Source organism: Lolium rigidum, chromosome 3 (assembly GCF_022539505.1).
Source record: "Lolium rigidum isolate FL_2022 chromosome 3, APGP_CSIRO_Lrig_0.1, whole genome shotgun sequence".
In the NCBI taxonomy this organism is placed as follows: Eukaryota; Viridiplantae; Streptophyta; class Magnoliopsida; order Poales; family Poaceae; genus Lolium; species Lolium rigidum.
In genome coordinates, this window is record NC_061510.1 from 363125836 (window position 1) to 363153442 (window position 27607).

At 44.2% G+C, this 27607-nt stretch overlaps 3 protein-coding genes across 5 annotated transcripts; all 3 read left to right on the forward strand.

Moving 5' to 3' along the window:
• The first annotated feature begins 226 nt into the window (after positions 1-226).
• LOC124700447 (glycosyltransferase BC10-like) lies at positions 227-4696 on the forward strand. Its single transcript, XM_047232575.1, has 2 exons — positions 227-946; positions 3836-4696. The coding sequence occupies exons 1-2, from the start codon at positions 425-427 to the stop codon at positions 4475-4477; spliced, it is 1164 nt and encodes a 387-aa protein (XP_047088531.1). The 5' UTR covers positions 227-424; the 3' UTR covers positions 4478-4696.
• Positions 4697-5171: 475 nt separating this feature from the next.
• On the forward strand, positions 5172-7753 carry LOC124704181. 3 transcript variants are annotated; one of them, XM_047236420.1, is made up of 3 exons: positions 5172-5483; positions 5565-5611; positions 6064-6324. In XM_047236420.1, the coding sequence occupies exons 1-3, from the start codon at positions 5300-5302 to the stop codon at positions 6196-6198; spliced, it is 366 nt and encodes a 121-aa protein (XP_047092376.1). In that variant the 5' UTR covers positions 5172-5299; the 3' UTR covers positions 6199-6324. The 3 variants fall into 3 exon arrangements, with proteins under 3 accessions (XP_047092376.1, XP_047092377.1, XP_047092375.1); XM_047236421.1 differs by lacking the exons at positions 5565-5611; positions 6064-6324 and adding exons at positions 6851-6897; positions 7403-7753 and having other exon boundaries at positions 5184-5483; XM_047236419.1 differs by lacking the exons at positions 5172-5483; positions 5565-5611; positions 6064-6324 and adding exons at positions 6422-6765; positions 6851-6897; positions 7403-7753.
• Positions 7754-9757: 2004 nt separating this feature from the next.
• On the forward strand, positions 9758-10996 carry LOC124697330. Its single transcript, XM_047229937.1, has one exon. It carries the CDS (start codon positions 9758-9760, stop codon positions 10994-10996), a length of 1239 nt encoding a protein of 412 aa, XP_047085893.1.
• Positions 10997-27607: the final 16611 nt, after the last annotated feature.

Below are 27607 nucleotides of genomic sequence, written 5' to 3' on the forward strand. Positions count from 1 at the left end.
AAGGATCTCTCTCGCGTCTTTTGTCAAACCCGCAATCCACAACATCTCAACGAACCCGGTCCACCTGCGCCACTCCCCGTAGCCTACACCTCCCGGAGACCAACAACCTCTTTCTCCTGTAGACCCAGTCCACCATTACTGGAGACGACACCCGTGACGCTACTCTTCCCCCGAGGTCCCCGGTCCCAAGTTCCAGTCCAGAAACCCACCACCGCCGCCGCCCCCCACCGCCACCAGCCTCTTCGCCCAATCCAAGTCCCCGCCGCACCAACCACCGCCCTTCTCCCCCAGATCTACCCTCCGCCTACGTGTTGCCCCTCGATTCACCCGGCCTCGTGCCGGAGATGCCACCCGCGGCCTCAAATCTGGCAGATTCCTCCGCCACCACCACCTCCCCCTCCTGGTAGTAGCACCAGCTCCCGCGATGCAGGCGCGGGTGGCGTCCATGGAGGACATGAAGGAGGCGCGGCTCACCCAGGGCCGGCTCTTCCCGACGGGGATGCTCAAGCTCTTCCTCGGCTTCCTCCTCCTCGGCGTCGGCCTCTCCGCCGCCGGCATGTACATGGCGCGCCACACGCTCGCCGCCGCCGCGCCCGCCCTCTTCCGCCCCTGCCTCGGCAACTCGCCCCCCTCCTCCTCCTCGGACCTCGAGGACGGGCTCGAGCGCTGGACCCGCCCGCCCGCGCGCGCGCGCCACGCCATGGCGGACGAGGAGCTGCTGTGGCGCGCATCCTTCGCGCCGCGCGTGCGCGCCTACCCGTTCCCGCGCGTGCCCAAGCTCGCCTTCATGTTCCTCACGCGCGGCCCGCTCCCGCTGGCCCCCCTCTGGGAGCGCTTCTTCCGGGGGAACGAGGGGCGCTACTCCGTCTACGTCCACGCGCTCCCATCCTACCGCGGCAACTACACCGCCGACTCCGTCTTCTACCAACGGGATGTCGCCAGCAAGGTTTGCTCCTCGCCTCCTCCATCACGCACTCGACCCTGTGCCGGTAGTGTGATCGCATACTCAACTTAGCAACCGACCGTTTTAGTGTGATCCAATCCAAGGTATCTTCCTGCCTACTCATGCTGGTCTTGTGAGACCACGGACCAACAGCAATACATACAGTGCCGACTTCTAACCTTGTACAATTGAGCTGTACTGTGTCTGTTCCTCTGGTATGACAACTTGTTACTGAACCAGTGGCGGACGCAGGAAAGAATTGGAGGGGGGGCACACCTCAAAATTTTTTTTTTTGCACATCCACAAAATGTGAAAAAACCTTTGCATAATGAAGAAATGAACTATATAGAAGACAAATTTGTTGTAAACATTGGAGTTCAATACATATATTAAAATCAAATGTGCACGATTAAATAGTTCGAAATATTAAAAGAGTCTTACATGATAGAATATATCATAACTAGAAAATTACATCATTTCTTCAATCTACGGTTTCACATTGCAATGAAAGTCTCAACAATGGCATCATTACTTACATGAATGAACACCCATCGCTCGATAAATGTCACTAAGCAATGGTTCAAGAGCTTATCACCCATACTATTTCTCAACTTGGTTTTCACTAAATTTATTATGGAAAATACTCTTTGTTTTCCACTAAACTCATTGCGGAAAATACTCTTTGTCATCGAAATCAAGCCCACCATCTTGGATTTCTACATCATGTATGACTAATTGTGTTGATGCAATCTTCTTTGTTTTTGATGCTTTGTTTCTAAAAAAAAGTAGCGCAATTTTGCTATCCCTCTTCATTCTTGCACAATTAAAACATTCAAATATTAGTAATTTAGCAATTTTCTTTGTTACACAATACACACTGCGTCATGTGTACATTTGCAATTTACCAAAGCAATTTACCAAACAGACTAACAGAGAGGATAAGTAAATAACATATAACAGAGGCAGAGAGGAGAGCGCGCGGCTGCACGGCAGCAGGTCACCTTGTCGTCGGCGACTCGGCGGGAAGAGCAGGGCCGCGGGGACAGAGGCGGCCGGCGGGAAGAGCGGCGCGGCGGCCGGCGGTTACTGCACCGGTCGGGGATGGGTGAGGGCAGAGATCGCCGGCCGGCCAGGCAGGCAGTCTAGTCGAGGGGCGGGCCTGCGGCGTGCGGTGGCGGTGCCGGGCCGCGGCGGCGATCGGTCGGGGCGGCGGCGGTTGGTCGCCGGTCGAGGCGGCGGCGGTCGGTCGCTGGGAATCGCGTCCTCGTGCTGGCCTTCCGTGGGAATCGCTAGTGTACGTGACTTGGTGCTGGGCTAATTGGGCTTTTTCATGGGGTATCTAAAAAATTGGCTGGATTTCTGGGTGGGCCATGGCCCCCCCGGCCCCCCCGCTGCGTCCGCCAATGTACTGAACCCCAACGTTTCAGCCCTTCTAATGCTTCCCTAGGAAAATTTGTAAGGAAATTGTTGCACTGAACTCAACTGTGGTGGTACTTACTAGTCACTACGGTGAGCAACATGCAACTAATGCACTTGTTAGTTCCGTTTGAGTTGCCATTCGCCCATTCCATCCTCCTGTGTTTGCCAAGCACCCGAGCTAAGGCACTGCACTGCACTGCACTACAGTTGACACTTCCTGAACTTGTAATTCCAGCAGGTTTATCTTTGCACTAGAGGGCAAACTAGGGTGCTTCAATGCCTAATTGATGTGAACCACAACCGTGTTCTATTACCAACTTACTCTGGGGACTGATTCTTAAAATCAGTAACCTGTATTTAGTTTTGTTACCCATCTAGCAGCGACTATGCAGCCTAACCGTATGACTGGTCAAGCTGGATCCTTTGACAACACTGTTCCAAATCTACTAGGCCATAGACTCGGTTGCATACAAGGAATGTGTTATAAGTTCCAGTTAGACATGTAGTTGTACCATTTTTAGAGTTCCCTGACTCTTCCCGTTGCGTTATAGGATCCAGGCTGATCTGCAATTGGTCAGGCTTGGAAGAGTTGAAATTTTCCGTAGCTTCCCTGTTTTGTCGAGTACTTGAGATCGGAGTCATCGCAGAGGTTCTAAGTTAATAGCAAACCAACCAAAAATACTCGTTTCCCTGCGTGCCCAAGGTGGCCTTCATGTTCCTCCTGCGCGGCCCTCTGACGCTGGCGCTGCTCTGGGCGCGTTTTTCCGTGGTCTCGAGGGCTGTTACTCCATCTACGTCCACACCCTGCCCTCCTAACGAGGCAACTACACCTCCGACTCCGTCTTCTACCACCGGCATATCGCCAGTAAGGTTAGTTCCCATCACGCGCGCACCACTTGGCGCCCCATGCCATCGCAGACTAGTAGTGTGACCACGTACTCAACTTAGCAACAAGCCGTTTTAGTGTGATACTAGGTATCCTGCCTACTCATGCTGATCTTCTGAGACCAGACCAACAAACATATGGTGCCAACTTCCATGCTTGTACAATTGAGCTGTACTGTAAGGTTCCTCTGCCATTCCTTGGTTATATGATAAGCTTGTTACTGAATTCCAACGTTTCAGCCCTTCTAATGAATTCTATGGGAGTATGGGATATTGGTACACTGAACTGTGGTGGTACTTACACTGTTCTAGAAAACAACTCCAGTAGGCCATCTGCTCAGCCGCACACAAGGTTTACCTGTTTTAGAGTCCCTGACTCGTCCTGCTGCATTATAAGTTGTCAGACCTGCAATTGGTCAGACTTATCTCGATCGGTTTTCTCTCAGGAAAAACATATGGCTTTCCCTTTCAGGATTTCCACATATCCATGTAGGAAAAGTTGAAATTTTCTGTAGCTTACCTGTTGTGTTGAGAACTTGAGATACCTGAGTGCCTGACATTAATATGTGATCTGCTTTCTGCTCACAGGTTACAGAATGGGGTCAGATGAGTATGTGTGATGCTGAGAGACGCCTGCTGGCAAATGCTTTGCTGGATATATCTAATGAGTGGTTTGTGCTTGTGTCGGAGTCATGCATTCCTATATTTGATTTCAACACCACATACAAATACTTTCAGAATTCAAGTCAAAGCTTTGTCATGGTGTTTGATGATCCTGGACCATATGGACGTGGCCGGTATAATTATAACATGACCCCTGAGGTTGAGCTCACACAATGGCGCAAAGGCTCGCAATGGTTTGAAGTAGACAGAGAACTTGCTATCGAGATCATTAGAGACACACGCTATTACCCGAAATTCAAGGAGTTCTGCAGACCTCATTGTTATGTTGATGAACACTACTTCCCTACCATGCTCATGATTGAAGCTCCGCAGAGCCTTGCTAATAGAAGTATCACTTGGGTGGATTGGTCAAGAGGCGGTGCACATCCAGCCACATTTGGTAGGCGAGATATCACAGAGGAATTCCTGAAAAGGGTTCAAACCGGGCGGACTTGTTTATACAATAATCAAAATACGACGACATGCTTCCTATTTGCTCGGAAGTTCGCTCCAAGTGCACTGGAGCCATTGTTAGAGTTAGCGCCCACTGTGCTCGGTTATGGCTGATGGATGATTTAACAGGTGCCCCCTGTAAGTTTTGATATAGATCAGTGTAGATTTACATGTGTTGGGGCATGAGCTTATTTTGATGGATGACCACATGTACTCTGCCCACATCATTATACACAAATTTGTACTATTATTTTGTACAGTAACCTGACAGTGGACAAGAGAACTTTTCTCTTGGGCTATTGCGCTGTATATTTTGGGTTAAAAGAATGTATTACTAAAATTCTTTTCGGGGAAATGTTGAGATAAAGGCAAGAAAGTTGTTCAATTATATGACCTGAAAATAAATAAAATGCAGATACCAGAAAAAGCAAAAAAAAAAGGTTAAATGGAAGAACGTATAACATATTCCCTCAATTCCAATGAATAAGACATATATTTTATTGAAAAAGTCAAGCTAAGTAAAGTTTAACCAAACTTTTAGAAAAAAACTATCAAGAACCATGATATTATATAGATATCATATGAAAAATATTTCGTGATGTATCTAAATGTGTTGATTGTGGATTGTACATAATAATTATTTTTTCTAAAAACTTGGTCAAACTACTTTTAGAAAAAAATATAAGCCTGATTCATTACAACGGAGGTAGTATCAGACAATGTGACGTGTGACTGCTACAAAACCGAAGCGGTACTGCATATGGTCGGATTTGCCCCCATCTGCTTTCCATCCAGAGAAAAAACCTGTGGCCTTTGTCCAATCCAGTATTTTAACATATCAAGCATAGCAACGTGGCTTCCTTTCCATGTAGGAAGCACACTGGAGAGCAAGCTAGAGCGTCATCTCATTCCAAGGCTCAGTCTCCAGGCAAACTGATGGACGCAATCAGAAAGCCAGTCACAGCAGCTTCATCTGTTCATCAATCAGCGGCAAATCATCTCCAGCCAGTCGTCACCTTGGCTCAGAGGAATGGAGTTAGCAGGAGGGGCCTGCTCACTCTGCTGGCATCCGCTGCAGCCGTACCCGAGGCCAGTGAATCAAGAAAGGCCCTATTGCAAGGTATGTAAGCATATGTTCTGATTTTCCAGCCTGTTGCTGCTCACCTTGGATAGATAAATGATTCTGCCTGGATATATGTAGATTATGTGAAGAGATCAAAGGAAAACAAAGAAAAGAATGACAAGGAGGTATGTGGCCTTCTATCAATTCTTTTACCTTGGTATCCCATCATGGGCCATGGCTAATGGAAGAATCCTCTTGCTATTGTTTTGACTCAATAATCTATATGCACCTCTATATTAAATCATGAGCTCATTGCTTCAGTTTGCTTTATACCTATTGTGTCTTTGCTTTTCCATTTTTCATGAAAAACTTGAGGGGATTTTTTTTCTTTTGAGAAAACAGGCAATTTTTCCTAAGTTTATTTTTAAAAGTAGAAGGTAAGTTTGACCTGTGACATCTGCGAATGCAGCCTACACATTTAAACATGACTATTATACTGCATTATTTAAGTCTCGGGTTAATTGGGCTGTAGCCTCTTTACAGTGGCAATTCTATCACCAGATTTACTGGAGCAACAAATTGATGTAGAAGAATTGTGGTTGCAACTAATTATGTGTTGCTTTTTTCTCATATTCAGAGACGGGATGAAGTCTACAAGAGGAATTACAAGGATTATTTCGGTTTCATGGAGGGCCCGGTTAGAGAGAAGAAAGAGGAGGATCTCACAGAGTCAGAGAAAGGAATTCTCGCATGGCTTGACAAGAACAAGTAGCTTTTGTATAGGAAAAATCCTACAATGGTGAAGTTTGTTAATGAGAATGTATTACTGGAAATTTGTTGGGGAAATGCTGAGATAAAGGCAATAAATGTTCTTCAAATATATGGTCTAGAAATAAGAGATATAGTGTACATACCGGAAAAGCAAAAACAAAGGTTAAATGGAAGAACCAAACTGACATGTGACTGGTCCAAAACCTGGGGAGTGTTGCACATGGTCAGATTTGCCCCTGTCTGCTTCTATCCATAGAAAAACCTGCGGCTCATATAAAATCCAGGATTTCTTGATATCAAGTAGTAGCAACCTGGCCATATCTACAAAGGAGTTAAGAGAGCACGCTGGACAGTCATCCCATGGCTCAGCCTCCAGGTAAACTGATGGACGCAGCCAGAAGGCCAGTCTCGGCAGCTTCATCTCTTCATCAATCAGCGGCAAATCACCTCCAGCCACTGGTCACCTTGGCTCAGAGGAATGGAGTTGGCAGGAGATCCCTCCTAACTCTGCTGGCATCCGCTGCTGCCATACCAGAGGCTAGTGAATCAAGAAAGGCCCTATTGCAAGGTATGTGAGGCTGTGAGCATATGGTCCGATTTTTCGGGTTTATGTGCACCCTTGGATAGATCAATTATTCTTCCTGCATATGTAGATTATGTGAAGAGATCAAAGGAAAACAAAGAAAAGAACGACAAGGAGGTATGTGGCCTACCTTCGATATTTTTCCTTGCTAACCCCATTCATGGCTAATGGAAGAAGCCTTCTGGTATTGTTTTGAGTCGATAATCTATATGCACTTCTCTATCAAATCATGATATCTTTTCAAACTACTCATTTGGGTCCATATGTTCCAATTTTATTGCTTTATACTATTGTCCCCTTGGTTTTTCATTATTCATGAAAAACTTGAGGGAGGTTTGACCTGTGCTGTAATTTACTACCCTTGTTCGTAGTACAGGTTCAAGTTTCTTGGTGTTGGAGTAGATGCCTCTGATTTAAATAGGGAACCTTCTGCCACATGCAAACTCAACCTTCATAGTTAAATGCATCTATCATAGCAGTTTAAGTCTCAGAAGAATTCAGCTGCAGCCTCTTTACAATGTCAATTTTATCACTATATATAAGTTTACTGGAGCAACAAATTGATCGAGAAGAGACCTTTCGCTGTGGTTGCAACTAATTTTGTGCTGATCTCATATTCCAGAGGCTGGATGACTTCTACAAGAGGAATTACAAAGATTATTTTGGTTTCATGGAAAACTCGGTTAGAGAGAAGAAAGAGGAGGAGCTCACGGAGTCGGAGAAAGGAATTCTCGCGTGGCTCGACAAGAACAAGTAGCCTTTTGACCACGAGAGGGGCTCGCCAACCAAAAAGCTGAAACAGCTTTTGTAGTTCGTTCCGCTATTAAGTTCTCAAGGAGTTATTGAGCTTAGCAGGTAGTCCTCACTTGCCTCTGAAGCTGGTGAAGCTCATTTTGTTTCATCATTGTTATCTCGATCTGTGCAGTAGCACAACTCTTTGCTTGATCTGATAGTATGATTCAGCTTTGCAAAACCAGGAGTTTTCATTCACTTTAGATTCCAGGACAAGAAATAGGGATAATTCTCCCATCCAAAATTCCCAATTCATACATTACTAGGCCGTCCCCAAATGAACTGAAAGTAAAGTCAATGTCATGGGTAACAAAAAAATTGCATAGGTACTTATTTGAAGAAAGACTGAGTACAAACATATCCCAAAATGACTGTGACATACATTGGTCTTCTGCTTGTTTCAGTGAGGAAGTAGAAGCCATGGCATACCAAAGGGAAGGGAAGTTCCAAAAATTCTAACTTCAGGTTAATGATATTTTGTAGGCTTCAAGTGCTTGATTTTGTTGCCAAGTTCAAATTTCTGTCGCAACCCACAACCCTTAACCCTTTCCAAGTTTTCATAGCCAGTACCAATGAACATGTTTCGAACATAAACATGCAGTCTTACTGGTCAACCCAAATAAAATCCTAAAACCAACCATCCATGATTATTGAACATAATACAATGTTCTCTTTAGAAAGAGTAAAGATGCTAGTACCAGAATGAGGTGCCCATACACGGACCCAACACACAAACCCTGAATTATGCAAATAAACCTACGAAGAGGGGAATAACAAATGCGACAGTTAGGGAGAGCGCTGGCGCAACATTATCCATTCAGAGCACCCAGTTGATGCTATCATACCCGAAGTTATAGCATGCACACTTGTGCTTGACCACCTTAAGGCTCTGATCATCACCAACACCAGCTATCATCTCTATGCCGGTGAACACAGCAAAACGCTCACTGGTCTCATCTATTTCAAATATCCTAGCGACGAGAAACTTGCCATCGCCCAGGTTGACAAGCTCGAGTTGTATTGGAATCCAGAACTCTTCGTCAGGTAAGTTCAGATCTTGCCCAACTTGCAGCACCGTGGGTGGTCGTTCATCGTCTATTGCAGAGAGGTCCACAGCACACAGGTGTTTGGGGTCAAAGAAGCCAAACCATAGGTTGAACTCAGAGACGTACTGAGCTCTGCCATCAAAGGGCAGCTTCCATGCCCCAACGTAACTCCATTCCTCTGAGGGACTCCATCCTAGACTGCTACTAGGGTCAAGGTGTGCCGTCTCGAACCTGTAGGTGCCGATTCCGTCATCGCAGGATACATAGATGGTGGAACAGCCGTTGCCGTCGACTACTGTGCCATAGGCAGTGATGGAGGAGGGTCTGAACCCAGGTTGGCGGATAAATGGAGGCGGTGGAAGAACCCGCCAACGCCAGGTCGGCATCATCAAGTTGCTACCCAATTCTCTGTGTCTGGACACAGGCTCAAGGACCTCAAAGCATCGACCATTGGCCTTACCAGGGAACCTGTCGAGGACATACATGCTGTCTTGGTTGGTGGCAGGATGCGGCACTGTGGACATCCACATGGGGCTTATTCCCTTAGGCGCCTTGAGGGCGCTGAGGGTGGTGTGTACATGTTTGTCAGCGTCGTACAGCCCGGCCTCGCCGAACTTAGTGGTATAGACAATTCTGCCTTCGCTGGTGGCATGGGGCCTGAAGAGCGCAAACATATCCATGATGCCCCCATAGTCTGCTGCAGTGAAGTTCGTGCTTGAGGGTGGCAGCTGCAGGGTCTGCAACCCTGGAATAGATTGCTTCATGGTTGCTTCATCTGCTGCTTCAATTGCGGCTTTTGCTGACTGGTAGAAGAAGTGCTTGTAAGGATCCATGCGGCGCACTGAATGAACGCGTTCCTCACAGTTAGTCGTCACCAGATTCACAAACCGCCTCATCATCTTCGTCACCAGTGGCGCAGTGCGGGAGCTGGGCGGCGATTGGGGCGGCGGCGGAGACTGGAATTGGGGAGTGTCTGGGGAAGCTGTGGGCGCGTGTGGCCTTTTTTTGTTGCTGGGCCGTCCGACGCACGCAGCAGTGGCGTTTTTGTTACATAGGCAATTCGATCGTGTCCAATCCTATTTTTCATTTTCTGTATAAAGGAAAGTCAGAAACCCTAAAGCATCCTCGGCCGGCGCATGATGGAGCACGGCAAAAGAAAAGCTAAGGATCTTGAAGGAGGAGGCGTCCAGGCTTCCCCTGACAAGATCGTCCCGGCGGGTGATTTGGATGATGTACGGGGTCGGTCGGCCTACCTTGTGGCATGCCACTGGGACTGGTCTAGGGCTTCCAAGCCGTTCTCCGTGTACAAGATGGACGTAGGCCCCTCCGATGCGGCGCCGGCGAGCGGGAGGATCCGGTGCTCTAGACTTCGCCGCGCCGCGTCCCTGGAGATGGCAGCGGGGGGTAAGACCTTCGCGGCCGTGCGGTCGAGGCGCCGTGCGTGGATCGTCGGCGCCGGGGGCACTGCTGGCGACACCGTCTTCTTCGACACCGAGACGCGAAAGGTGATCGCTGGGCCGGCTCTCACCTCAGCGAAGTGGAACCCTATCCTAACGGCCGTGGGGGACCGGGTCTATGCCATGTCTAGCACTCCCTCATGGATCCTTGATCCCAACTTCCCGCCCTGGTTCGAGGTGCTTGATCTTTCCGAAGCCAGAGTCGTCACCGTCGACGACCGCTCCCATCTCGAGGGGTGCTCTTGGAGCGCCCTGCCGATTCCACCTTGCATGCCTTGGATGCTCTCCCCGTTTGAATACCACTACAAGCTGCCGATGGCGGTCCTCATGTCCCACGCGGTGGTCGGACCCTACATCCTGGTGTCGTTCAATCAAACCTGGGGCACGCATGCACTCGACACCAACTCGCTCCAATGGCACAAGGTCGACGACGAGAGGTTGCCTTTCTTTGGCTGTGCCGACCCGCAAGGGGGATCATCCATCTTCCTTGCCTTGTCCAAGAAAAACGGGCCTCTCAATGCTTACCGCATCCGTGTCGCAAATTCTGGCAAGGACGACCATGCCCTTAAGCTATCCATCACCGTGCTCCCGGTGAGATGCATGGAACAACATGAAGTGGACGAGGAGCCCTGCTTCGCTTCGTTGGATAATGGGCGCTTCTGCTCGTTGAGTTTTTCGGTTGACAGCAGCAGCATGACTCTTCACCCCGAGTACCTCGAATTGTTTCCAAGGAAGGCTCGTGTGAATTTGAGAATCTATCAAATAGAGAACCCGGAGTCGTCACTCCTGGATGCTCCAGAGGAAACGCTGCTCTCTAGGAAGCCAGAGATCAGAATCTCCAGCCAATGGGAGCGGGCGTTCAAGATTTCCAATTCATCCCAAGGATTCTGCCCCTTTTCATTCACTCTTCTATTTGTATAAGGTAGTATTTTACAGTGGAGATTTCTTAGCGATGATCATAGGTATTTTTTCTGCTTATCTGACACTATATTTAATGAGGGAAGATATTACTGTCGTACTATCTTAGGCCTTCTCCAATGCATCGGTTCTTAGCGTGATCTCCTAGATAGGTATGCATTTTAGGATATAACTTTTACAATGCACCGTTTGTTAGGGCTATATCTAAATGAGGTTGGGCTAAATGAGTTTAGGGATCATATTTGCATTTCAACATTGTGGCCTAGATGTGGCTGTTAGAGTGTAATGACCGACCCTCTCTCTCAGTTCGGACTTTTGGTTCAATTGCCAAGAAGTCTCAAGTTCAAGACCCTGCTTATGCAGTTTAAAAACAAAAGAAAAAAGATTCTGCGGACCGCACCGAATCCACGCTAAGGACTAAAAATAGGACGTGAGGGAGAGTGTTAAATATAAATACACTGTCTAGTCTCTTTCCATCAGTTCAGACTGATGGGTGAATTGGTTAGGTGCATACAACTTATAACCAGAGGTTTAAGGTTCAAAACCCAAGAAACACAATAAAAAATACATTGCGGCCTGCCCCTGTTCCCGCTGCGCACGTCAAGACTCCAAAAAAAAGGAGCATAGGAGTTGCTCTAAAAGTACAATAAGTTCTAGTCGGCTGACTATAAGGATTAAAATAATATATTTGTTTCTAGTTGGAGGAGAGAGAAGAAGAGAGAGAATGTAATTGCCTCCAGGGCCGGCCCTAGGGGGGGGGGGCAGGCGGGGCGGCCGCCCCGGACCCCACAGACCAAGGGGGGCCATCTAGATATTCCATGCAGTGGCCAGTGGGGGAAGAAGAAGATCATGTAGCGCAGCCATTAGAGCATGCATAAGCTTTTTCTCATGCATAAGCTTTTTCTCTCGTACCGATTCAGGGAGACGAAGGACCAAGCAAAATCAGCTGTTTCCTAGTGGGCTTTTCTCCTTTAGTTAATATGGGTCTTTTCTCCATTTTTAGTTATGTAAATGAGTGGAATAAGTGGGGTGGGCTGGTGCCTGGTGGGCTAGACCATTTACACAAGAGCAATCTGCAAAATGCATAACACAATCAACCGATTCCTATTTCTAGTTTGAAAGCTGATTACTTGGTTCTGAAAAAAAGAGCGCTGGTAGCTAAACTTTTGACCTTCAAAATAAAAGATAATTTTCGCCAAAGGTGAAACAACCAACTTCTTTTTTGACAAGCGCAACCAAGGCACGCCGGATTTGCGAGGGCCAAGGCCACGCCCAAGCCAACAGTAAGTCGCACACCGAAGATGATGACCCCGTAGTGTGCATACTCTTAAACAAAAATATCATACTTTTACTTTAGATAAATAGGAGAAAGAAGAATGCAATGTGGTGGATAGGATAGGTACATATCTAATTTTCCATCCTTTGTGTGCCATGTGTGGCTTGTTTTCATCATCGTTGAAAAGAGAGACAATACATACGGGAACATGCCAAAAAGCACGGTGGAGTGGCCGAGACTAGACCTCATACCCACCGACAACGACGACGACACGATTTCAGCCAAAGTGAGCATAATAGTTGGTAAGAGCGATAATTCTATATCATCATTACTAATTTACATCTGCATATATTAGAAGATTTTTTTAACAATATGTAAAAAACTGTTTGATATTGATATTATTTTGATTTTGATGCACTTTAAATGGCATAAAATTTGTACAAGCATGTAGTACATATTATTACCGTGTTTGCATTAAGGGCCCGAGGTTTTAGTTTCGCCCCGGGCCCCAAAAAACTCAGGACCGGCCCTGATTGCCTCTTATGCAAGAGCGAGCTCTATCCCGTGCTCCTAGGTAAGTTGTGTGAATGAAAGGTGGGTCATCCATTACGAGCTCACTTACAATCTCTCTGCTATTCTCTCTCCTCCAACTAAACACAAATATATTATTACTATCCCTCGGGTTTAATTTAATAGACATGCACATATAGTTTATGAAAAACTTTGACCATTAATTTTGTCAACAATATGTCATAAAAATATACCATTGAAAATTTCTTTTTATATGAATCCAATATTGTACTATCTTTTATGACATAACTTATATTTTGTTGATGAATTTGGTGGAGCGACTTTTCATTGAACTAAGTGCATGCTGGAGAGGTTACCTGCATGGCTCCATCCTATATCGTCAATTTAATAATATAATATAAATTGTATGACACATATATTATACCATTACACAATATAGCATCTCAAGTTTCTAATAATACATCCTCTGTTCCAATGAATAAGTCATAAATTTAGCCAAAAGTCAAATCTTACTACATTTGATTAAATTTAGTGAAGAAAATGTTGACATCAACTAATAAATATATTATGAAAATATATTTTATGGCGTGTCGGCTGATATTAGTTTGGTATCATCATTGCTTAAAAAATTGTTTACAAATTTGGTCAAACGGAGAGGATATTGACTCTTGACTAAATTCATACGTCTTATTTATTGTAACATAGATATTATATCTTTTATATCTTTTATAATATCAACCCGCATTAAGTTTGTCAAATTGACTATATTATAAGTTTAAGTGTCAAGCCCAAAATCATTATAGAAAATACAAGCTTATTTGCATACTGCCCTTAAGAGATAATGCGTTGACATAATTGTCTGTTAAGTTTTAATATCTTGTAGGATAATGTTGCATTACGATGCGCCGATTTTACTAAACCAATTCAGTTGAGAAAATTGTGAAAAATCATCACATTCCATGAAGCTACTAAAAAATATCATCGGTGTTCAGGTTTGTCGCAAATCTTCACCAGTCTTGTGGCAGCGCGGCACAAATAACACATACCCATTCCTAAACTTGTTTGATGCCATTTCTCATGTGACCCGTTGTAAGTGATGATGTGGCACCGAAATTCACTAACAGTTGAGTGAGCCGTCAAAATATATGTGGAATTCACCGGTCAGCATGGTCCCACATGGCATGTCATCCCTTACCTCCAGCCATTGATGCCATGGACGAGGCAATCCCCCAACCGCACACCCGATCACTGCAGCGTTCCAGCACCTCCCTTTGCACTCTCCCGTGTCGAGGGTACACCCGTGTTAAACCCCACATCAAATCCACGCTCTATTGTCGGCAATTAAAAGACAATTGCAAAAAACCACCACAATTGATGACATTGTAATAAAAAACTGATGGTTTTCAATTTTTTCCGAAAACCCCACTAATTTTGAATAACACAGTTGCATGAAACATTGATTGTCTATCCGTGTTTCTGACAAGGGTGGCCCACTGTAAGAGATGACCTGGACTCCTAATCTTCACACTATTTGATGGAACGTTAAAAAAACATGGGCCCACCAATAGTAGTGATGGGATTCGTAGCATAGAAAACAAAAAAAATCCTGCCGCAAGAACGAAACACAAGCCAAGATCTAATCTAGAAGACGGTAGCAACGAGGGGATCACGAGACTAACCCTTGAAGATTTCCAAAGCCTACGAGATTAGATCTCGTTGTTGCTTAAGATGATCACTTGCCGCTTTCAAAAGCGTGTAGAAGATCTTGACGGTGCCACAAACGGGCAGCACCTCCGTACTCGGTCACACGTACGGTGTTGATGAAGATGACATCCTCCTCCCCGTTCCAGCGGACAGCGGAAGTAGTAGATCCTCCTCGGAATCCCGGCAGCACGACGGCGTGGTGGCAGTGGTGGTGGAGAACTCCGGCAGGGCTTCGCCTATGCGTTGCGGGAGTATTATGTGGAGGAGGAGAGGCTTGGGTTTGGGGAGAGGCTAGGGTTTGGGGCGCCGGCCTCAAGGGGGTGCGGCCAAGGGTGGATTGGTGTGGCCGGCCCCCTCCCCTTGCTCCTCATTATATAGGTGGAACCTCCAAGAGTTGTAGTCCAAGTCTTCGAATAAGACCCGAACACCAAAACTTGCCATAAGGACAAATCCTACTCAAGATAGGAATCCTACTCAAGGTGGGACTCCCACCTTTCCTTGGTGGAGTCCACCTGGGACTCCTCCCCCTTAGGGTTGGCTGGCCATGCTAGGTGGAGTCCCTCCGGGACTCCGCCTTCTATAGTGATTTCTTCCAGACTTTTCTAGAACCTTCTAGAACCTTCCATAAATGCACCAGATCATTTTCAAACTTATAAAATGACTTCCTATATATGAATCTTATTCTCCGGACCATTCCGGAACTCCTCGTGATGTCCTGGATCCCATCGAGACTCCGAACAAAACTTCGAACTCCATTCCATATTCCATATCTACTTAAACGACATCAAACCTTAAGTGTGTCACCCTACGGTTCGCGAACTATGCAGACATGGTTGAGACTTCTCTCCGACCAATAACCAATAGCGGGATCCGGAGATCCATAATGGCTCCCACATATTCAACGATGACTTAGTGATCGATTGAACCATTTACATACGATACCGATTCCCTTTGTCACGCGATATTTTACTTGTCCGAGGTTTGATCATCGGTATCTCTATACCTCGTTCAACCTCGTCTCCTGACAAGTACTCTTTACTCGTACCGTGGTATGTGGTCTCTTATGAACCATTCATATGCTTGCAAGCTCATTAGACGACATTCCACCGAGAGGGCCCAAAGTATATCTATCCGTCATCGGGATGGACAAATCCCACTGTTAATCCATATGCCTCAACTCATACTTTCCGAATACCTAATCTCACCTTTATAACCACCCATTTACGCAGTGGCGTTTGATGTAATCAAAGTACCCTTCCGGCATAAGTGATTTATATGATCTCATGGTCGAAGGACTAGGTAACTATGTATTGAAAGCTTATAGCAAATGAACTTAATAACGTGATCTTATGCTACGCTTAATTGGGTGTGTCCATTATATCATTCACATAATGACATAACCTTGTTATTAATAACATCCAATGTTCATGATCATGGAACGATGATCATCTATTAATCAACAAGCTAGTTATACAAGAGGCTTACTAGGGACTCCTTGTTGTTCACATAACACACATGTATCAATGTTTCGGTTAATACAATTATAGCATGGTATGTAAACATTTATCATAAACATAAAGATATATAATAACCACTTTATTATTGCCTCTTGGGCATATCTCCAACAGTCTCCCACTTGCACTAGAGTCAATAATCTAGATTATATTGTAAGGTACCTAACACCTTTGGCATTCCGGTGTTGGTCATGCTTTGCCCTAGGGAGAGCTTTAGTCAACGGATCTGCCACATTCAGATCAGTGTGTACTTTGCAAATCTTTACTTCTCCATCTTTGATGTACTCGCGAATCGAATGAAAACGCGGCTTGATATGCTTCAGCTTCTTGTGTGACCTTGGTTCTTGTGCATTGGCGATGGCACCCATGTTGTCACAATAGATGACTAGTGGGTCCAATGCACTAGGAACCACACCAAGCTCAACAGTGAACCTTTTCATCCATACCGCTTCCGATGAAGCCTCCGAAGCCGCTATGTATTCCGATTCTGTTGAAGACTTCGCCACCGTGCACTGCTTGGAGCTGCACCAGCTTACTGCAGCACCATTCAATATAAACATGTACCCATATTGAGACTTAGAGTCATCAGGATCAGTGTTCCAACTTGCATCGGTGAAACTGGTTACAACAAGCTCTTGGTCACCGCCATAACAAAGAAACATATCCTTAGTTCTTTTCAAGTACTTCAGGATATTCTTGACCGTTGTCCAGTGTTCCATTCCTGGATCACTTTGATATCTGTTAGTCAAACTAACATCATGTGCTATATCTGGTCTAGTACACAGCATGGCATACATGATAGAGCCTACTGCCGAGGCATAGGGGATCTGATTCATCCTCTCTCTTTCTTCTGCCGTAGCCGATCCTTGAGTCTTACTCAAGACCTTACCTGGCAACATCGGTAAGAACCCTTTCTTACTTTCACCCATTCTAAACTTCTTTAGAATCTTGTCCAGGTATGTACTCTGTGAAAGCCCTATTAGGCGTCTTGATCTATCTCTATAAATCTTGATGCCTAAAATGTACGCTGCTTCACCAAGGTCCTTCATTGAAAAACACTTATTCAAATAACCTTTTACACTGCTTAATAGTTCTATATCATTCCCAATCAATAATATGTCATCTACATATAATATTAGGAATGCTACAGAGCTCCCACTCACTTTCTTGTAAATACATGCCTCTCCATGACACTGTATAAACCCGAAGTCTTTGATCACCTTATCAAAGCGTCGGTTCCAACTTCTGGATGCTTGCTTCAGTCCATAAATGGAACGCTGAAGTTTGCATACCTTGTCAGCATTTTTAGGATCGACAAAACCTTTGCGTTGTACCATATACAACTCTTCCTCAATGTCACCATTAAGGAACGCCGTTTTGACATCCATACGCCAAATCTCATAATCGAAAAATGCAGCTATTGCTAACAAAATCCTCACGAGACTTTAGCTTCGCTACAGGTGAGAAAGTCTCATCGTAGTCAACTCCTTGAATTTGTCGGAAACCCTTTGCGACAAGTCGAGCTTTATAGACAGTAACATTACCATCAGCATATGTTTTTCTTTTGAAGATCCATTTATTCTCGACAGCCTTGCGGCTATCAGGTAAGTCTACCAAAGTCCACACTTTGTTATCATACATGGATCCCATTTCGGATTTCATGGCTTCTTGCCATTTGTTGGAATCTGGGCTCATCATCGCTTCTTCATACGTCGCAGGGTCCTCATCATTGTTGTCCACAATCATGACATTTAGACAAGGATCATACCAATCAGGAGTGGTACGTTCCCTTGTCGATCTGCGAGGTTCAGTAGCTACCTCGTTCGAAGTTTCATGATCATTATCATTAGCTTCCTCTGTTATCGGTGCAAGCGGCACATGAACATCTTCCGGTACTGCGCTACTCTGATCAACGAGAGAAGGTTCAGTAACCTCGTCGAGTTCTACTTTTCTTCTAGTCACTTCTTTAGTGAGAAACTCTTTCTCAAGAAAGGTTCCGTTCTTAGCAACAAAGATTTTGCCTTCGGATCTGTGATAGAAAGTATACCCAATAGTTTCCTTAGGGTATCCTATGAAGACGCATTTCTCCTGTTTGGGTTCTAGCTTGTCCGGTTGTAACTTTTTTACATAGGCTTCGCAACCCCAAACTTTAAGGAACGACAGCTTAGGTTTCTTATTAAACCACAATTCATACAGTGTCGTTGCAACGGATTTAGATGGTGCCCTATTTAAAGTGAATGCAGCTATCTCTAATGCATAACCCCAAAACGATAACGGCAAATCAGTAAGAGACATCATAGAACGAACCATATCTAAGAAAGTTCGATTACGACGTTCGGACACACCATTGCGCTGTGGTGTTCCCGGCGGTGTCAACTGTGAAAGTATTCCGTATTTCTTTAAATGCATGCCAAAGTCATAACTCAGATATTCGCCTCCGCGATCAGAACGCAGAAACTTGATCTTCTTGTTACGTTGATTTTCTACTTTACTTTGGAATTCCGTAAACTTCTGGAAAGTTTCGGATTTATGTTTCATGAAATAGATATACCCATATCTACTCAGATCATCTGTGAAGGTTAGAACATAACGATAACCACAGCGCGAGGTGATACGTCTCAAACGTATCTATAATTTCTTATGTTCCATGCTACTTTTATGATGATACTCACATGTTTTATACACATTATATGTCATTATTATGCGTTTTCCGGAACTAACCTATTGACGAGATGCCGAAGTGACAGTTCCTGTTTTCTGCTGTTTTTGGTTTCAGAAATCCTAGTAAGGAAATATTCTCGGAATTGGACGAAATCAACGCCCAGCATCTTATAATTCCACGAAGCTTCCAGAACACCCGAGAGGGACCAGAGGAGAGCCACAGGGGGACCCACACATGAGGCTGGCGCGGCCCAGGCCCTGGCCGCGCCCCCCTATTGTGTGGCGGCTCCGTACCCCCTCCGACTCCGCCTCTTCGCCTATTTAAAGGTCCCTGACCTAAATCTTCGAGACGGAAAAGCCACGGTACGAGAAACCTTCCAGAGCCGCCGCCATCGCGAAGCCAAGATCTGGGGGACAGAAGTTGATGTCTACGGGTGCTTCTATTCTTGTAGACAGTGTTGGGCCTCCAAGAGCAGAGGTTTGTAGAACAGCAGCAAGTTTCCCTTAAGTGGATCACCCAAGGTTTATCGAACTCAGGGAGGAAGAGGTCAAAGATATCCCTCTCATGCAACCCTGCAACCACAAAGCAAGAAGTCTCTTGTGTCCCCAACACACCTAATAGGTACACTAGTTCGGCGAAGAGATAGTGAAATACAGGTGGTATGAATATATATGAGCAGTAGTAACGGCGCCAGAAAAGTGCTTGCTGGCGTGCAGTTGATGGTGGTAATATTGCAGGAAGTACGGATGCGAGTAAAACGAGTAAACAAGCGACGATAGCGATATTTAGGAACAAGGCCTAGGGATCATACTTTCACTAGTGGACACTCTCAACATTGATCACATAACAGAATAAATAGATAGATGCTAGACTCTACACCCTCTTGTTGGATGATGAACACCACTAACTGTGTAGGATTACACGAACCCTCAATGCCGGAGTTAACAAGCTCCACAATATTCGATGTTCATGTTTAAATAACCTTAGAGTGCATGACAGATCAACATAACCAAACCAAGTACTAACATAGCATGCACACTTGTCACCTTCACGCTACGAAAGGAGGCATAGATCACATCAATACCATCATAGCAATAGTTAACTTCATAATCTACAAGAGATCACAATCATAGCCTACGCCAAGTACTACACGATGCACACACTCGTCACCATTACACCGTGCGGGAGGAATAAACTACTTTAATAACATCACTAGAGTAGCACACGGATAAATTGTGATACAAAACACATTGCAATCATAAAGGGATATAAATAAGCACTTCACTATGCCATTCATAACGAGTGAATAAGTATTCACGTGAAATATAGCCTAAGAGACCCACACGGTGCACACACTGTCACCTTTACACACGTGGGACAAGGAGTCTCCGGAGATCACATAAGTAAAATCCACTTGACTAGCACAATGACATCTAGATTACAAGCATCATCATATGAATCTCAATCATGTAAGGCAGCTCATGAGATTACTGTATTTAAGTACATAGGAGAGAGATGAACCACATAGCTACCGGTACAGCCCTTAGCCTCGATGGAGAACTACTCCCTCCTCATGGGAGACAGCAGCGTTGATGAAGATGGCGGTGGTGTCGATGGAGGAGCCTTCCAGGGGCACTTCCCCGTCCCGGCGGCGTGCCGGAACAGAGACTCCTGTCCCCCAGATCTTGGCTTCGCGATGACGGCGTCTCTGGAAGGTTTCTCGTACCGTGGCTTTTTTCGTATCGTGTTTTAGGTCAGGGACCTTTTTATAGGCGAAGAGGCGGAGTCGGAGAGGCGACGAGGCGGCGACACAACAGGGGGGCGCGGGCCCCCCCTTGGCCGCGCCAGGGTCATGTGTGGTGGGCCTGTGGCCCCCCTCCGGCGACTCTCGGGTGTTCCGGAAGCTTCGTGGAAAAATAGGATGCTTGGGCCTTGATTTCGTCCGATTCCGAGAATATTTCCTTACTAGGATTTACGGAACCAAAAACAGCAGAAAACGAGAACTGGCCCTTCGGCATCTCGTTAATAGGTTAGTGCCGGAAAATGCATAAATACGACATATAATGTGTATAAAACATGTAGATATCATCAATAATGTGGCATGGAACATAAGAAATTATCGATACGTCGGAGACGTATCAGCATCCCCAAGCTTAGTTCCTGCTCGTCTCGAGCGAGTAAACGATAACAAAGATAATTTCGGAGTGACATGCCATCATAACCTTGATCATACTATTGTAAACATATGTAATGAATGCAGCGATCAAAACAATGGTAATGACATGAGTAAACAAATGAATCATAAAGCAAAAACTTTTCATGAATAGTACTTTCAAGACAAGCATCAATAAGTCTTGCATAAGAGTTAACTCATAAAGCAATAAATTAAAGTAAAGGTATTGAAGCAACACAAAGGAAGATTAAGTTTCAGCGGTTGCTTTCAACTTATAACATGTATATCTCATGGATAATTGTCAACATAGAGTAATATAACAAGTGCAATATGCAAGTATGTAGGAATCAATGCACGAGTTCACACAAGTGTTTGCTTCTTGAGATGGAGAGAAATAGGTGAACTGACTCAACATAAAAGTAAAAGAATGGTCCTTCAAAGAGGAAAGCATCGATTGCTATATTTGTGCTAGAGCTTTTATTTTGAAAACAAGAAACAATTTTGTCAACGGTAGTAATAAAGCATATGTAGCATGTAAATTATATCTTACAAGTTGCAAGCCTCATGCATAGTATACTAATAGTGCCCGCACCTTGTCCTAATTAGCTTGGACTACCGGATCATTGCAATACACATGTTTTAACCAAGTGTCACAATGGGGTACCTCCATGCCGCTTTGTACAAAGGTCTAAGGAGAAAGCTCGCATTTTGGATTTCTCGCTTTTGATTATTCTCAACTTAGACATCCATACCGGGACAACATGGACAACGAGATAATGGACTCCTCTTTAATGCATAAGCATGTAGCAACGATTAATGTTCTCATATGAGATTGAGGATATATGTCCAAAACAGAAACTTCCACCATGATTCATGGCTTTAGTTAGCGGCCCAATGTTCTTCTCTAACAATATGCATGCTCTAACCATTAAAGTGGTAGATCTCTCTTACTTCAGACAAGATGGACATGCATAGCAACTCACATGATATTCAACAAAGGGTAGTTGATGGCGTCCCCAGAAACATGGTTATCGCACAACAAACAACTTAATAAGAGATAGAGTGCATAAATACATATTCAATACCACAATAGTTTTTAAGCTATTTATCCCATGAGCTATATATTGCAAAGGTGAAGAATGGAAATTTTAAAGGTAGCACTCAAGCAATTTACTTTGGAATGGCGGAGAAATACCATGTAGTAGGTAGGTATGGTGGACACAAATGGCATAGTGGTTGGCTCAAGGATTTGGATGCATAAGAAGTATTCCCTCTCGATACAAGGTTTAGGCTAGCAAGGTTATTCGAAACAAACACAAGGATGAACCGGTGCAGCAAAACTCACATAAAAGACATATTGTAAACATTATAAGACTCTACACCGTCTTCCTTGTTGTTCAAAACTCAATACTAGAAATTATCTAGACTTTAGAGAGACCAAATATGCAAACCAAATTAGCAAGCTCTAGGTGTTTCTTCATTAATAGGTGCAAAGTATATGATGCAAGAGCTTAAACATGAGCACAACAATTGCCAAGTATCAAATTATTCAAGACATTTTAGAATTACTACATGTAGCATTTCCCGATTCCAACCATATAACAATTTAACGAAGAAGATTCAACCTTCGCCATGAATACTATGAGTAAAGCCTAAGGACATACTTGTCCATATGCAACAGCGGAGCGTGTCTCTCTCCCACACAATGAATGCTAGGATCCATTTTATTCAAACAAAACAAAAAACAAAAACAAACCGACGCTCCAAGTAAAGTACATAAGATGTGACGGAATAAAAATATAGTTTCAGGGGAGGAACCTGATAATGTTGTCGATGAAGAAGGGGATGCCTTGGGCATCCCCAAGCTTAGATGCTTGAGTCTTCTTGAAATATGCAGGGATGAACCACTGGGGCATCCCCAAGCTTAGACTCTTCACTCTTCTTGATCATAGTATATCATCCTCCTCTCTTGACCCTTAAAAACTTCCTCCACACCAAACTCGAAACAACTCATTAGAGGGTTAGTGTACAATAAAAATTAACATGTTCAGAGGTGACACAATCATTCTTAACACTTCTGGACATTGCATAAAGCTGCTGGACATTAATGGATCAAAGAAATTCATCCAACATATCAAAAGAGGCAATGCGAAATAAAAGGCAGAATCTGTCAAAACAGAACAGTCCGTAAAGATGTATTTTATTGAGGCACCAGACTTGCTCAAATGAAAATGACCAAATTGAATGAAAGTTGCGTACATATCTGAGGATCACGCACTTAAATTGGCATATTTTTATGAGCTACCTACAGAGAGGCAGGTCGAAATTCGTGACAGCAAAGAAATCTGTTTCTACGCGATAATCCAAATCTAGTATCAACCTTTCTATCAAAGACTTTACTTGGCACAACAATGCAATAAAAATAAGATAAGGAGAGGTTGCTACAGTAGTAACAACTTCCAAGACTCAAATACAAAATAAAAGTATTGTAGCAAAATAAACACATGGGTTATCTCCCAAGAAGTTATTTCTTTATAGCCATTAAGATGGGCTCAGCAGTTTTAATGATGCACTCGCAAGAGATAGTATTTGAAGCAAAAGAGAGCATCAAGAGGCAAATTCAAAACACATTTAAGCCTAACATGCTTCCTATGAAAAGGAATCTTGTAAATAAACAAGTTCATGAAGAGTAAAATAACAATCATAGGAAGATAAAACAAGTGTAGCTTCAAAAATTTCAGCACATAGAGAGGTATTTTAGTAACATGAAAATTTCTACAACCATATTTTCCTCTCTCATAATAACTTTCAGTAGCATCATGAGCAAACTCAACAAAGTAGCTATCATTATTATTCTCATCAAGTGTAGGAGGCATAGTATAATCACAACAAAATTTACTCTCCATAGTAGGTGGCACCAAAAGACCAGTATCATTATAATCATCATAAATAGGAGGCAAAGTATCATCAAAGAAAATTTTCTCCTCAATGCTTGGGGGACTAAAAATATCATGAAAACCAGCTTCCCCAAGCTTAGAACTTTCTATATCATTATCAACAATGGTGTTCAAAGCGTTCATACTAATATTACTACCGAGCATGCAAATAAGATTCCATAGGTTTTTTAATTTTCGCATCAAACCATCCATGTCTTAAATCAGGAAATAGAATAAGAAGCTCATTGTTGTCCATTATGCCTAACTAGTGTAAACAAGAAACAAAAAGATGCAATTGCGGGATCTAAAGGAAATAGCTTCGAGTACTTACAACGGTGCTTGGAAAAGTGCTTAGTAGCCGAGATCCGGAGTGTGAGTACCTTTTACCTTTCCTCCCCGGCAACGGCGCCGAGAAAAGTGCTTGGTGTCTACGGGTGCTTCTATTCTTGTAGACAGTGTTGGGCCTCCAAGAGCGAGAGGTTTGTAGAACAGCGAGCAAGTTTCCCTTAAGTGGATCACCCAAGGTTTATCGAACTCGGGGAGGAAGAGGTTAAAGATATCCCTCTCATGCAACCACTGCAACCACAAAGCAAGAAGTCTCTTGTGTCCCCAACACACCTAATAGGTGCACTAGTTCGGCGAAGAGATAGTGAAATACGGGTGGTATGAATATATATGAGCAGTAGTAACGGCGCCGAGAAAAGTGCTTGTCTGGCGTGCGGTTGATGGTGGTAATATTGCGGGAAGTACGGATGCGGTAAAACAGGTAAACAAGCAGCGATAGCAGTATTTAGGAACAAGGCCTAGGGATCATACTTTCACTAGTGGACACTCTCAACATTGATCACATAACAGAATAAATAGATAGATGCTAGATTCTACACCCTCTTGTTGGATGATGAACACCACTAACTGTGTAGGATTACACGAACCCTCAATGCCGGAGTTAACAAGCTCCACAATATTCGATGTTCATGTTTAAATAACCTTAGAGTGCATGACAGATCAACATAACCAAACCAAGTACTAACATAGCATGCACACTCGTCACCTTCACGCTACGAAAGGAGGCATAGATCACATCAATACCATCATAGCAATAGTTAACTTCATAATCTACAAGAGATCACAATCATAGCCTACGCCAAGTACTACACGATGCACACACTTGTCACCATTACACCGTGCGGGAGGAATAAACTACTTTAATAACATCACTAGAGTAGCACACGGATAAATTGTGATACAAAACACATTGCAATCATAAAGGGATATAAATAAGCACTTCACTATGCCATTCATAACAGTGAATAAGTATTACGTGAAATATAGCCTAAGAGACCCACACGGTGCACACACTCGTCACCTTTACACACGTGGGACAAGGAGTCTCCGGAGATCACATAAGTAAAATCCACTTGACTAGCACAATGACATCTAGATTACAAGCATCATCATATGAATCTTAATCATGTAAGGCAGCTCATGAGATTATTGTATTGAAGTACATAGGAGAGAGATGAACCACATAGCTACCGGTACAGCCCTTAGCCTCGATGGAGAACTACTCCCTCCTCATGGGAGACAGCAGCGTTGATGAAGATGGCGGTGGTGTCGATGGAGGAGCCTTCCGGGGCACTTCCCCGTCCCGGCGGCGTGCCGGAACGAGAGACTCCTGTCCCCCGGATCTTGGCTTCGCGATGGCGGCGGCTGCGGAAGGTTTCTCGTACCGTGGCTTTTTTCGTATCGTGTTTTAGGTCAGGGACCTTTTTATAGGCGAAGAGGCGGAGTCGGAGAGGCGACGAGGCGGCGACACAACGGGGGCGCGGGCCCCCCTTGGCCGCGCCGGGGTCATGTGTGGTGGGCCTGTGGCCCCCCTCTGGCGACTCTCGGGTGTTCTGGAAGCTTCGTGGAAAAATAGGATGCTTGGGCCTTGATTTCGTCCGATTCGAGAATATTTCCTTACTATGATTTCGGAACCAAAAACAGCAGAAAACAGAAGCGGCCCTTCGGCATCTCGTTAATAGGTTAGTGCCCGAAAATGCATAAATACGACATATAATGTGTATAAAACATGTAGATATCATCAATAATGTGGCATGGAACATAAGAAATTATCGATACGTCGGAGACGTATCGAAGTCTCTGTTCCGGCACGCCGCCGAGACGGGGAAGTGCCCCGGAAGGCATCTCCATCGACACCACCGCCATCTTCATCACCGCTCGCTGTCTCCCATGAGGAGGGAGTAGTTCTCCCCCGAGGCTAAGGGCTGTACCGGTAGCTATGTGGTTAATCTCTCTCTCCCATGTACTTCAATACAATGATCTCATGAGCTGCCTTACATGATTGAGATCCATATGATGATCTTGTAATCTAGATGTCGTTATGCTATTCAAGTTGATTTTACTTATGTGATCTCCGGAGACTCCTTGTCCCACGTGTGTAAAGGTGACAGTGTGTGCACCGTGTGGGTCTCTTAGGCTATATTTCACGAATACTTATTCACTGAGTTATGATTTGAGTTGGATGTCTCTATGAAATTGTGGTGTGTTAGTACCTCCTATGAATGCTCACGGTGACGGCGTGGGGTGTTTATTAGTACTTGGGAATACATCTTTAAGGTTTGCCTACATGATGAATTAGTGTTCGTTATCTTGCCAGAGAGTAATTCAGAATAGCATAGTGAAGTGCTTATTTATATTCCTTTATGATTGCAATGTTGAGAGTGTCCACTAGTGAAAGTATGATCCCTAGGCCTTGCTTCCGAATAGAAAAGGCACTCACACTCCTCCCACGCCTGACAAGCTATTTTACGGCACCGTTTACTTACTTGTTCCACCGTTTTTTCTTGTTTCTACTGCATCTTTACTTCCTGCAATATTACCACCATCTATACCACCTGTGTTTTACTATCTCTTCGCCGAACTAGTGCACCTATACATCGACAAGTGTATTAGGTGTGTTGGGGACACAAGAGACTTCTTGTATCGTGATTGCGGGGTTGCTTGAGAGGGATATCTTTGACCTCTTCCTCCCTGAGTTCGATAAACCTTGGGTGATTCACTTAAGGTAAACTTGCTTGCTGTTCTACAAACCTCTGCTCTTGGAGGCCCAACACTGTCTACAGGAATAGAAGCGTGCGTAGACATCAAGCGATTTTAACGGCGCCGTTGCTTGGGGAGGTAAGGTAAAAGGTATTCACATCCTCCGACTACTAAGCTATCTCCTAGTCTTGTTGCCGGTGTGTGAGTGCTCGAAGCTATTTCCTTTAGATCCTGCAATTGCATCTTTTTGTTTCTTGTTTACACTAGTTAGGCATAATGGACAACAATGAGCTTTTTATTCTATTTCCTGAGTTAAGACATGGATTGTTTGATGCGAAAATTAAAAAACCTATGGAATCTTATTTGCATGCTTGGTAGTAATATTAGTATGAACGCTTTGAACACCATTGTTGATAATGATATAGAAAGTTCTAAGCTTGGGGAAGCTGGTTTTGATGAACATGATATTTTTAGCCCCCCAAGCATTGAGGAGAAAATTTTCTTTGATGATACTTTGCCTCCTATTTATGATGATTATAATGATAGTGGTCTTTTGGTGCCGCCTACTATGGAGGATAAATTTAATTATGATTACAATATGCCTCCTATATTTGATGATAGCTACTTTGTTGAATTTGCTCCCACTACAATTAATAAGAATGACTATGCTTATGTTGGGAGTAGTAATAATTTTATGCATGAGACTCATGATAAGAATGCTTTATGTGATAGTTATATTGTTGAGTTTGCTCATGATGCTACTGAAAGTTATT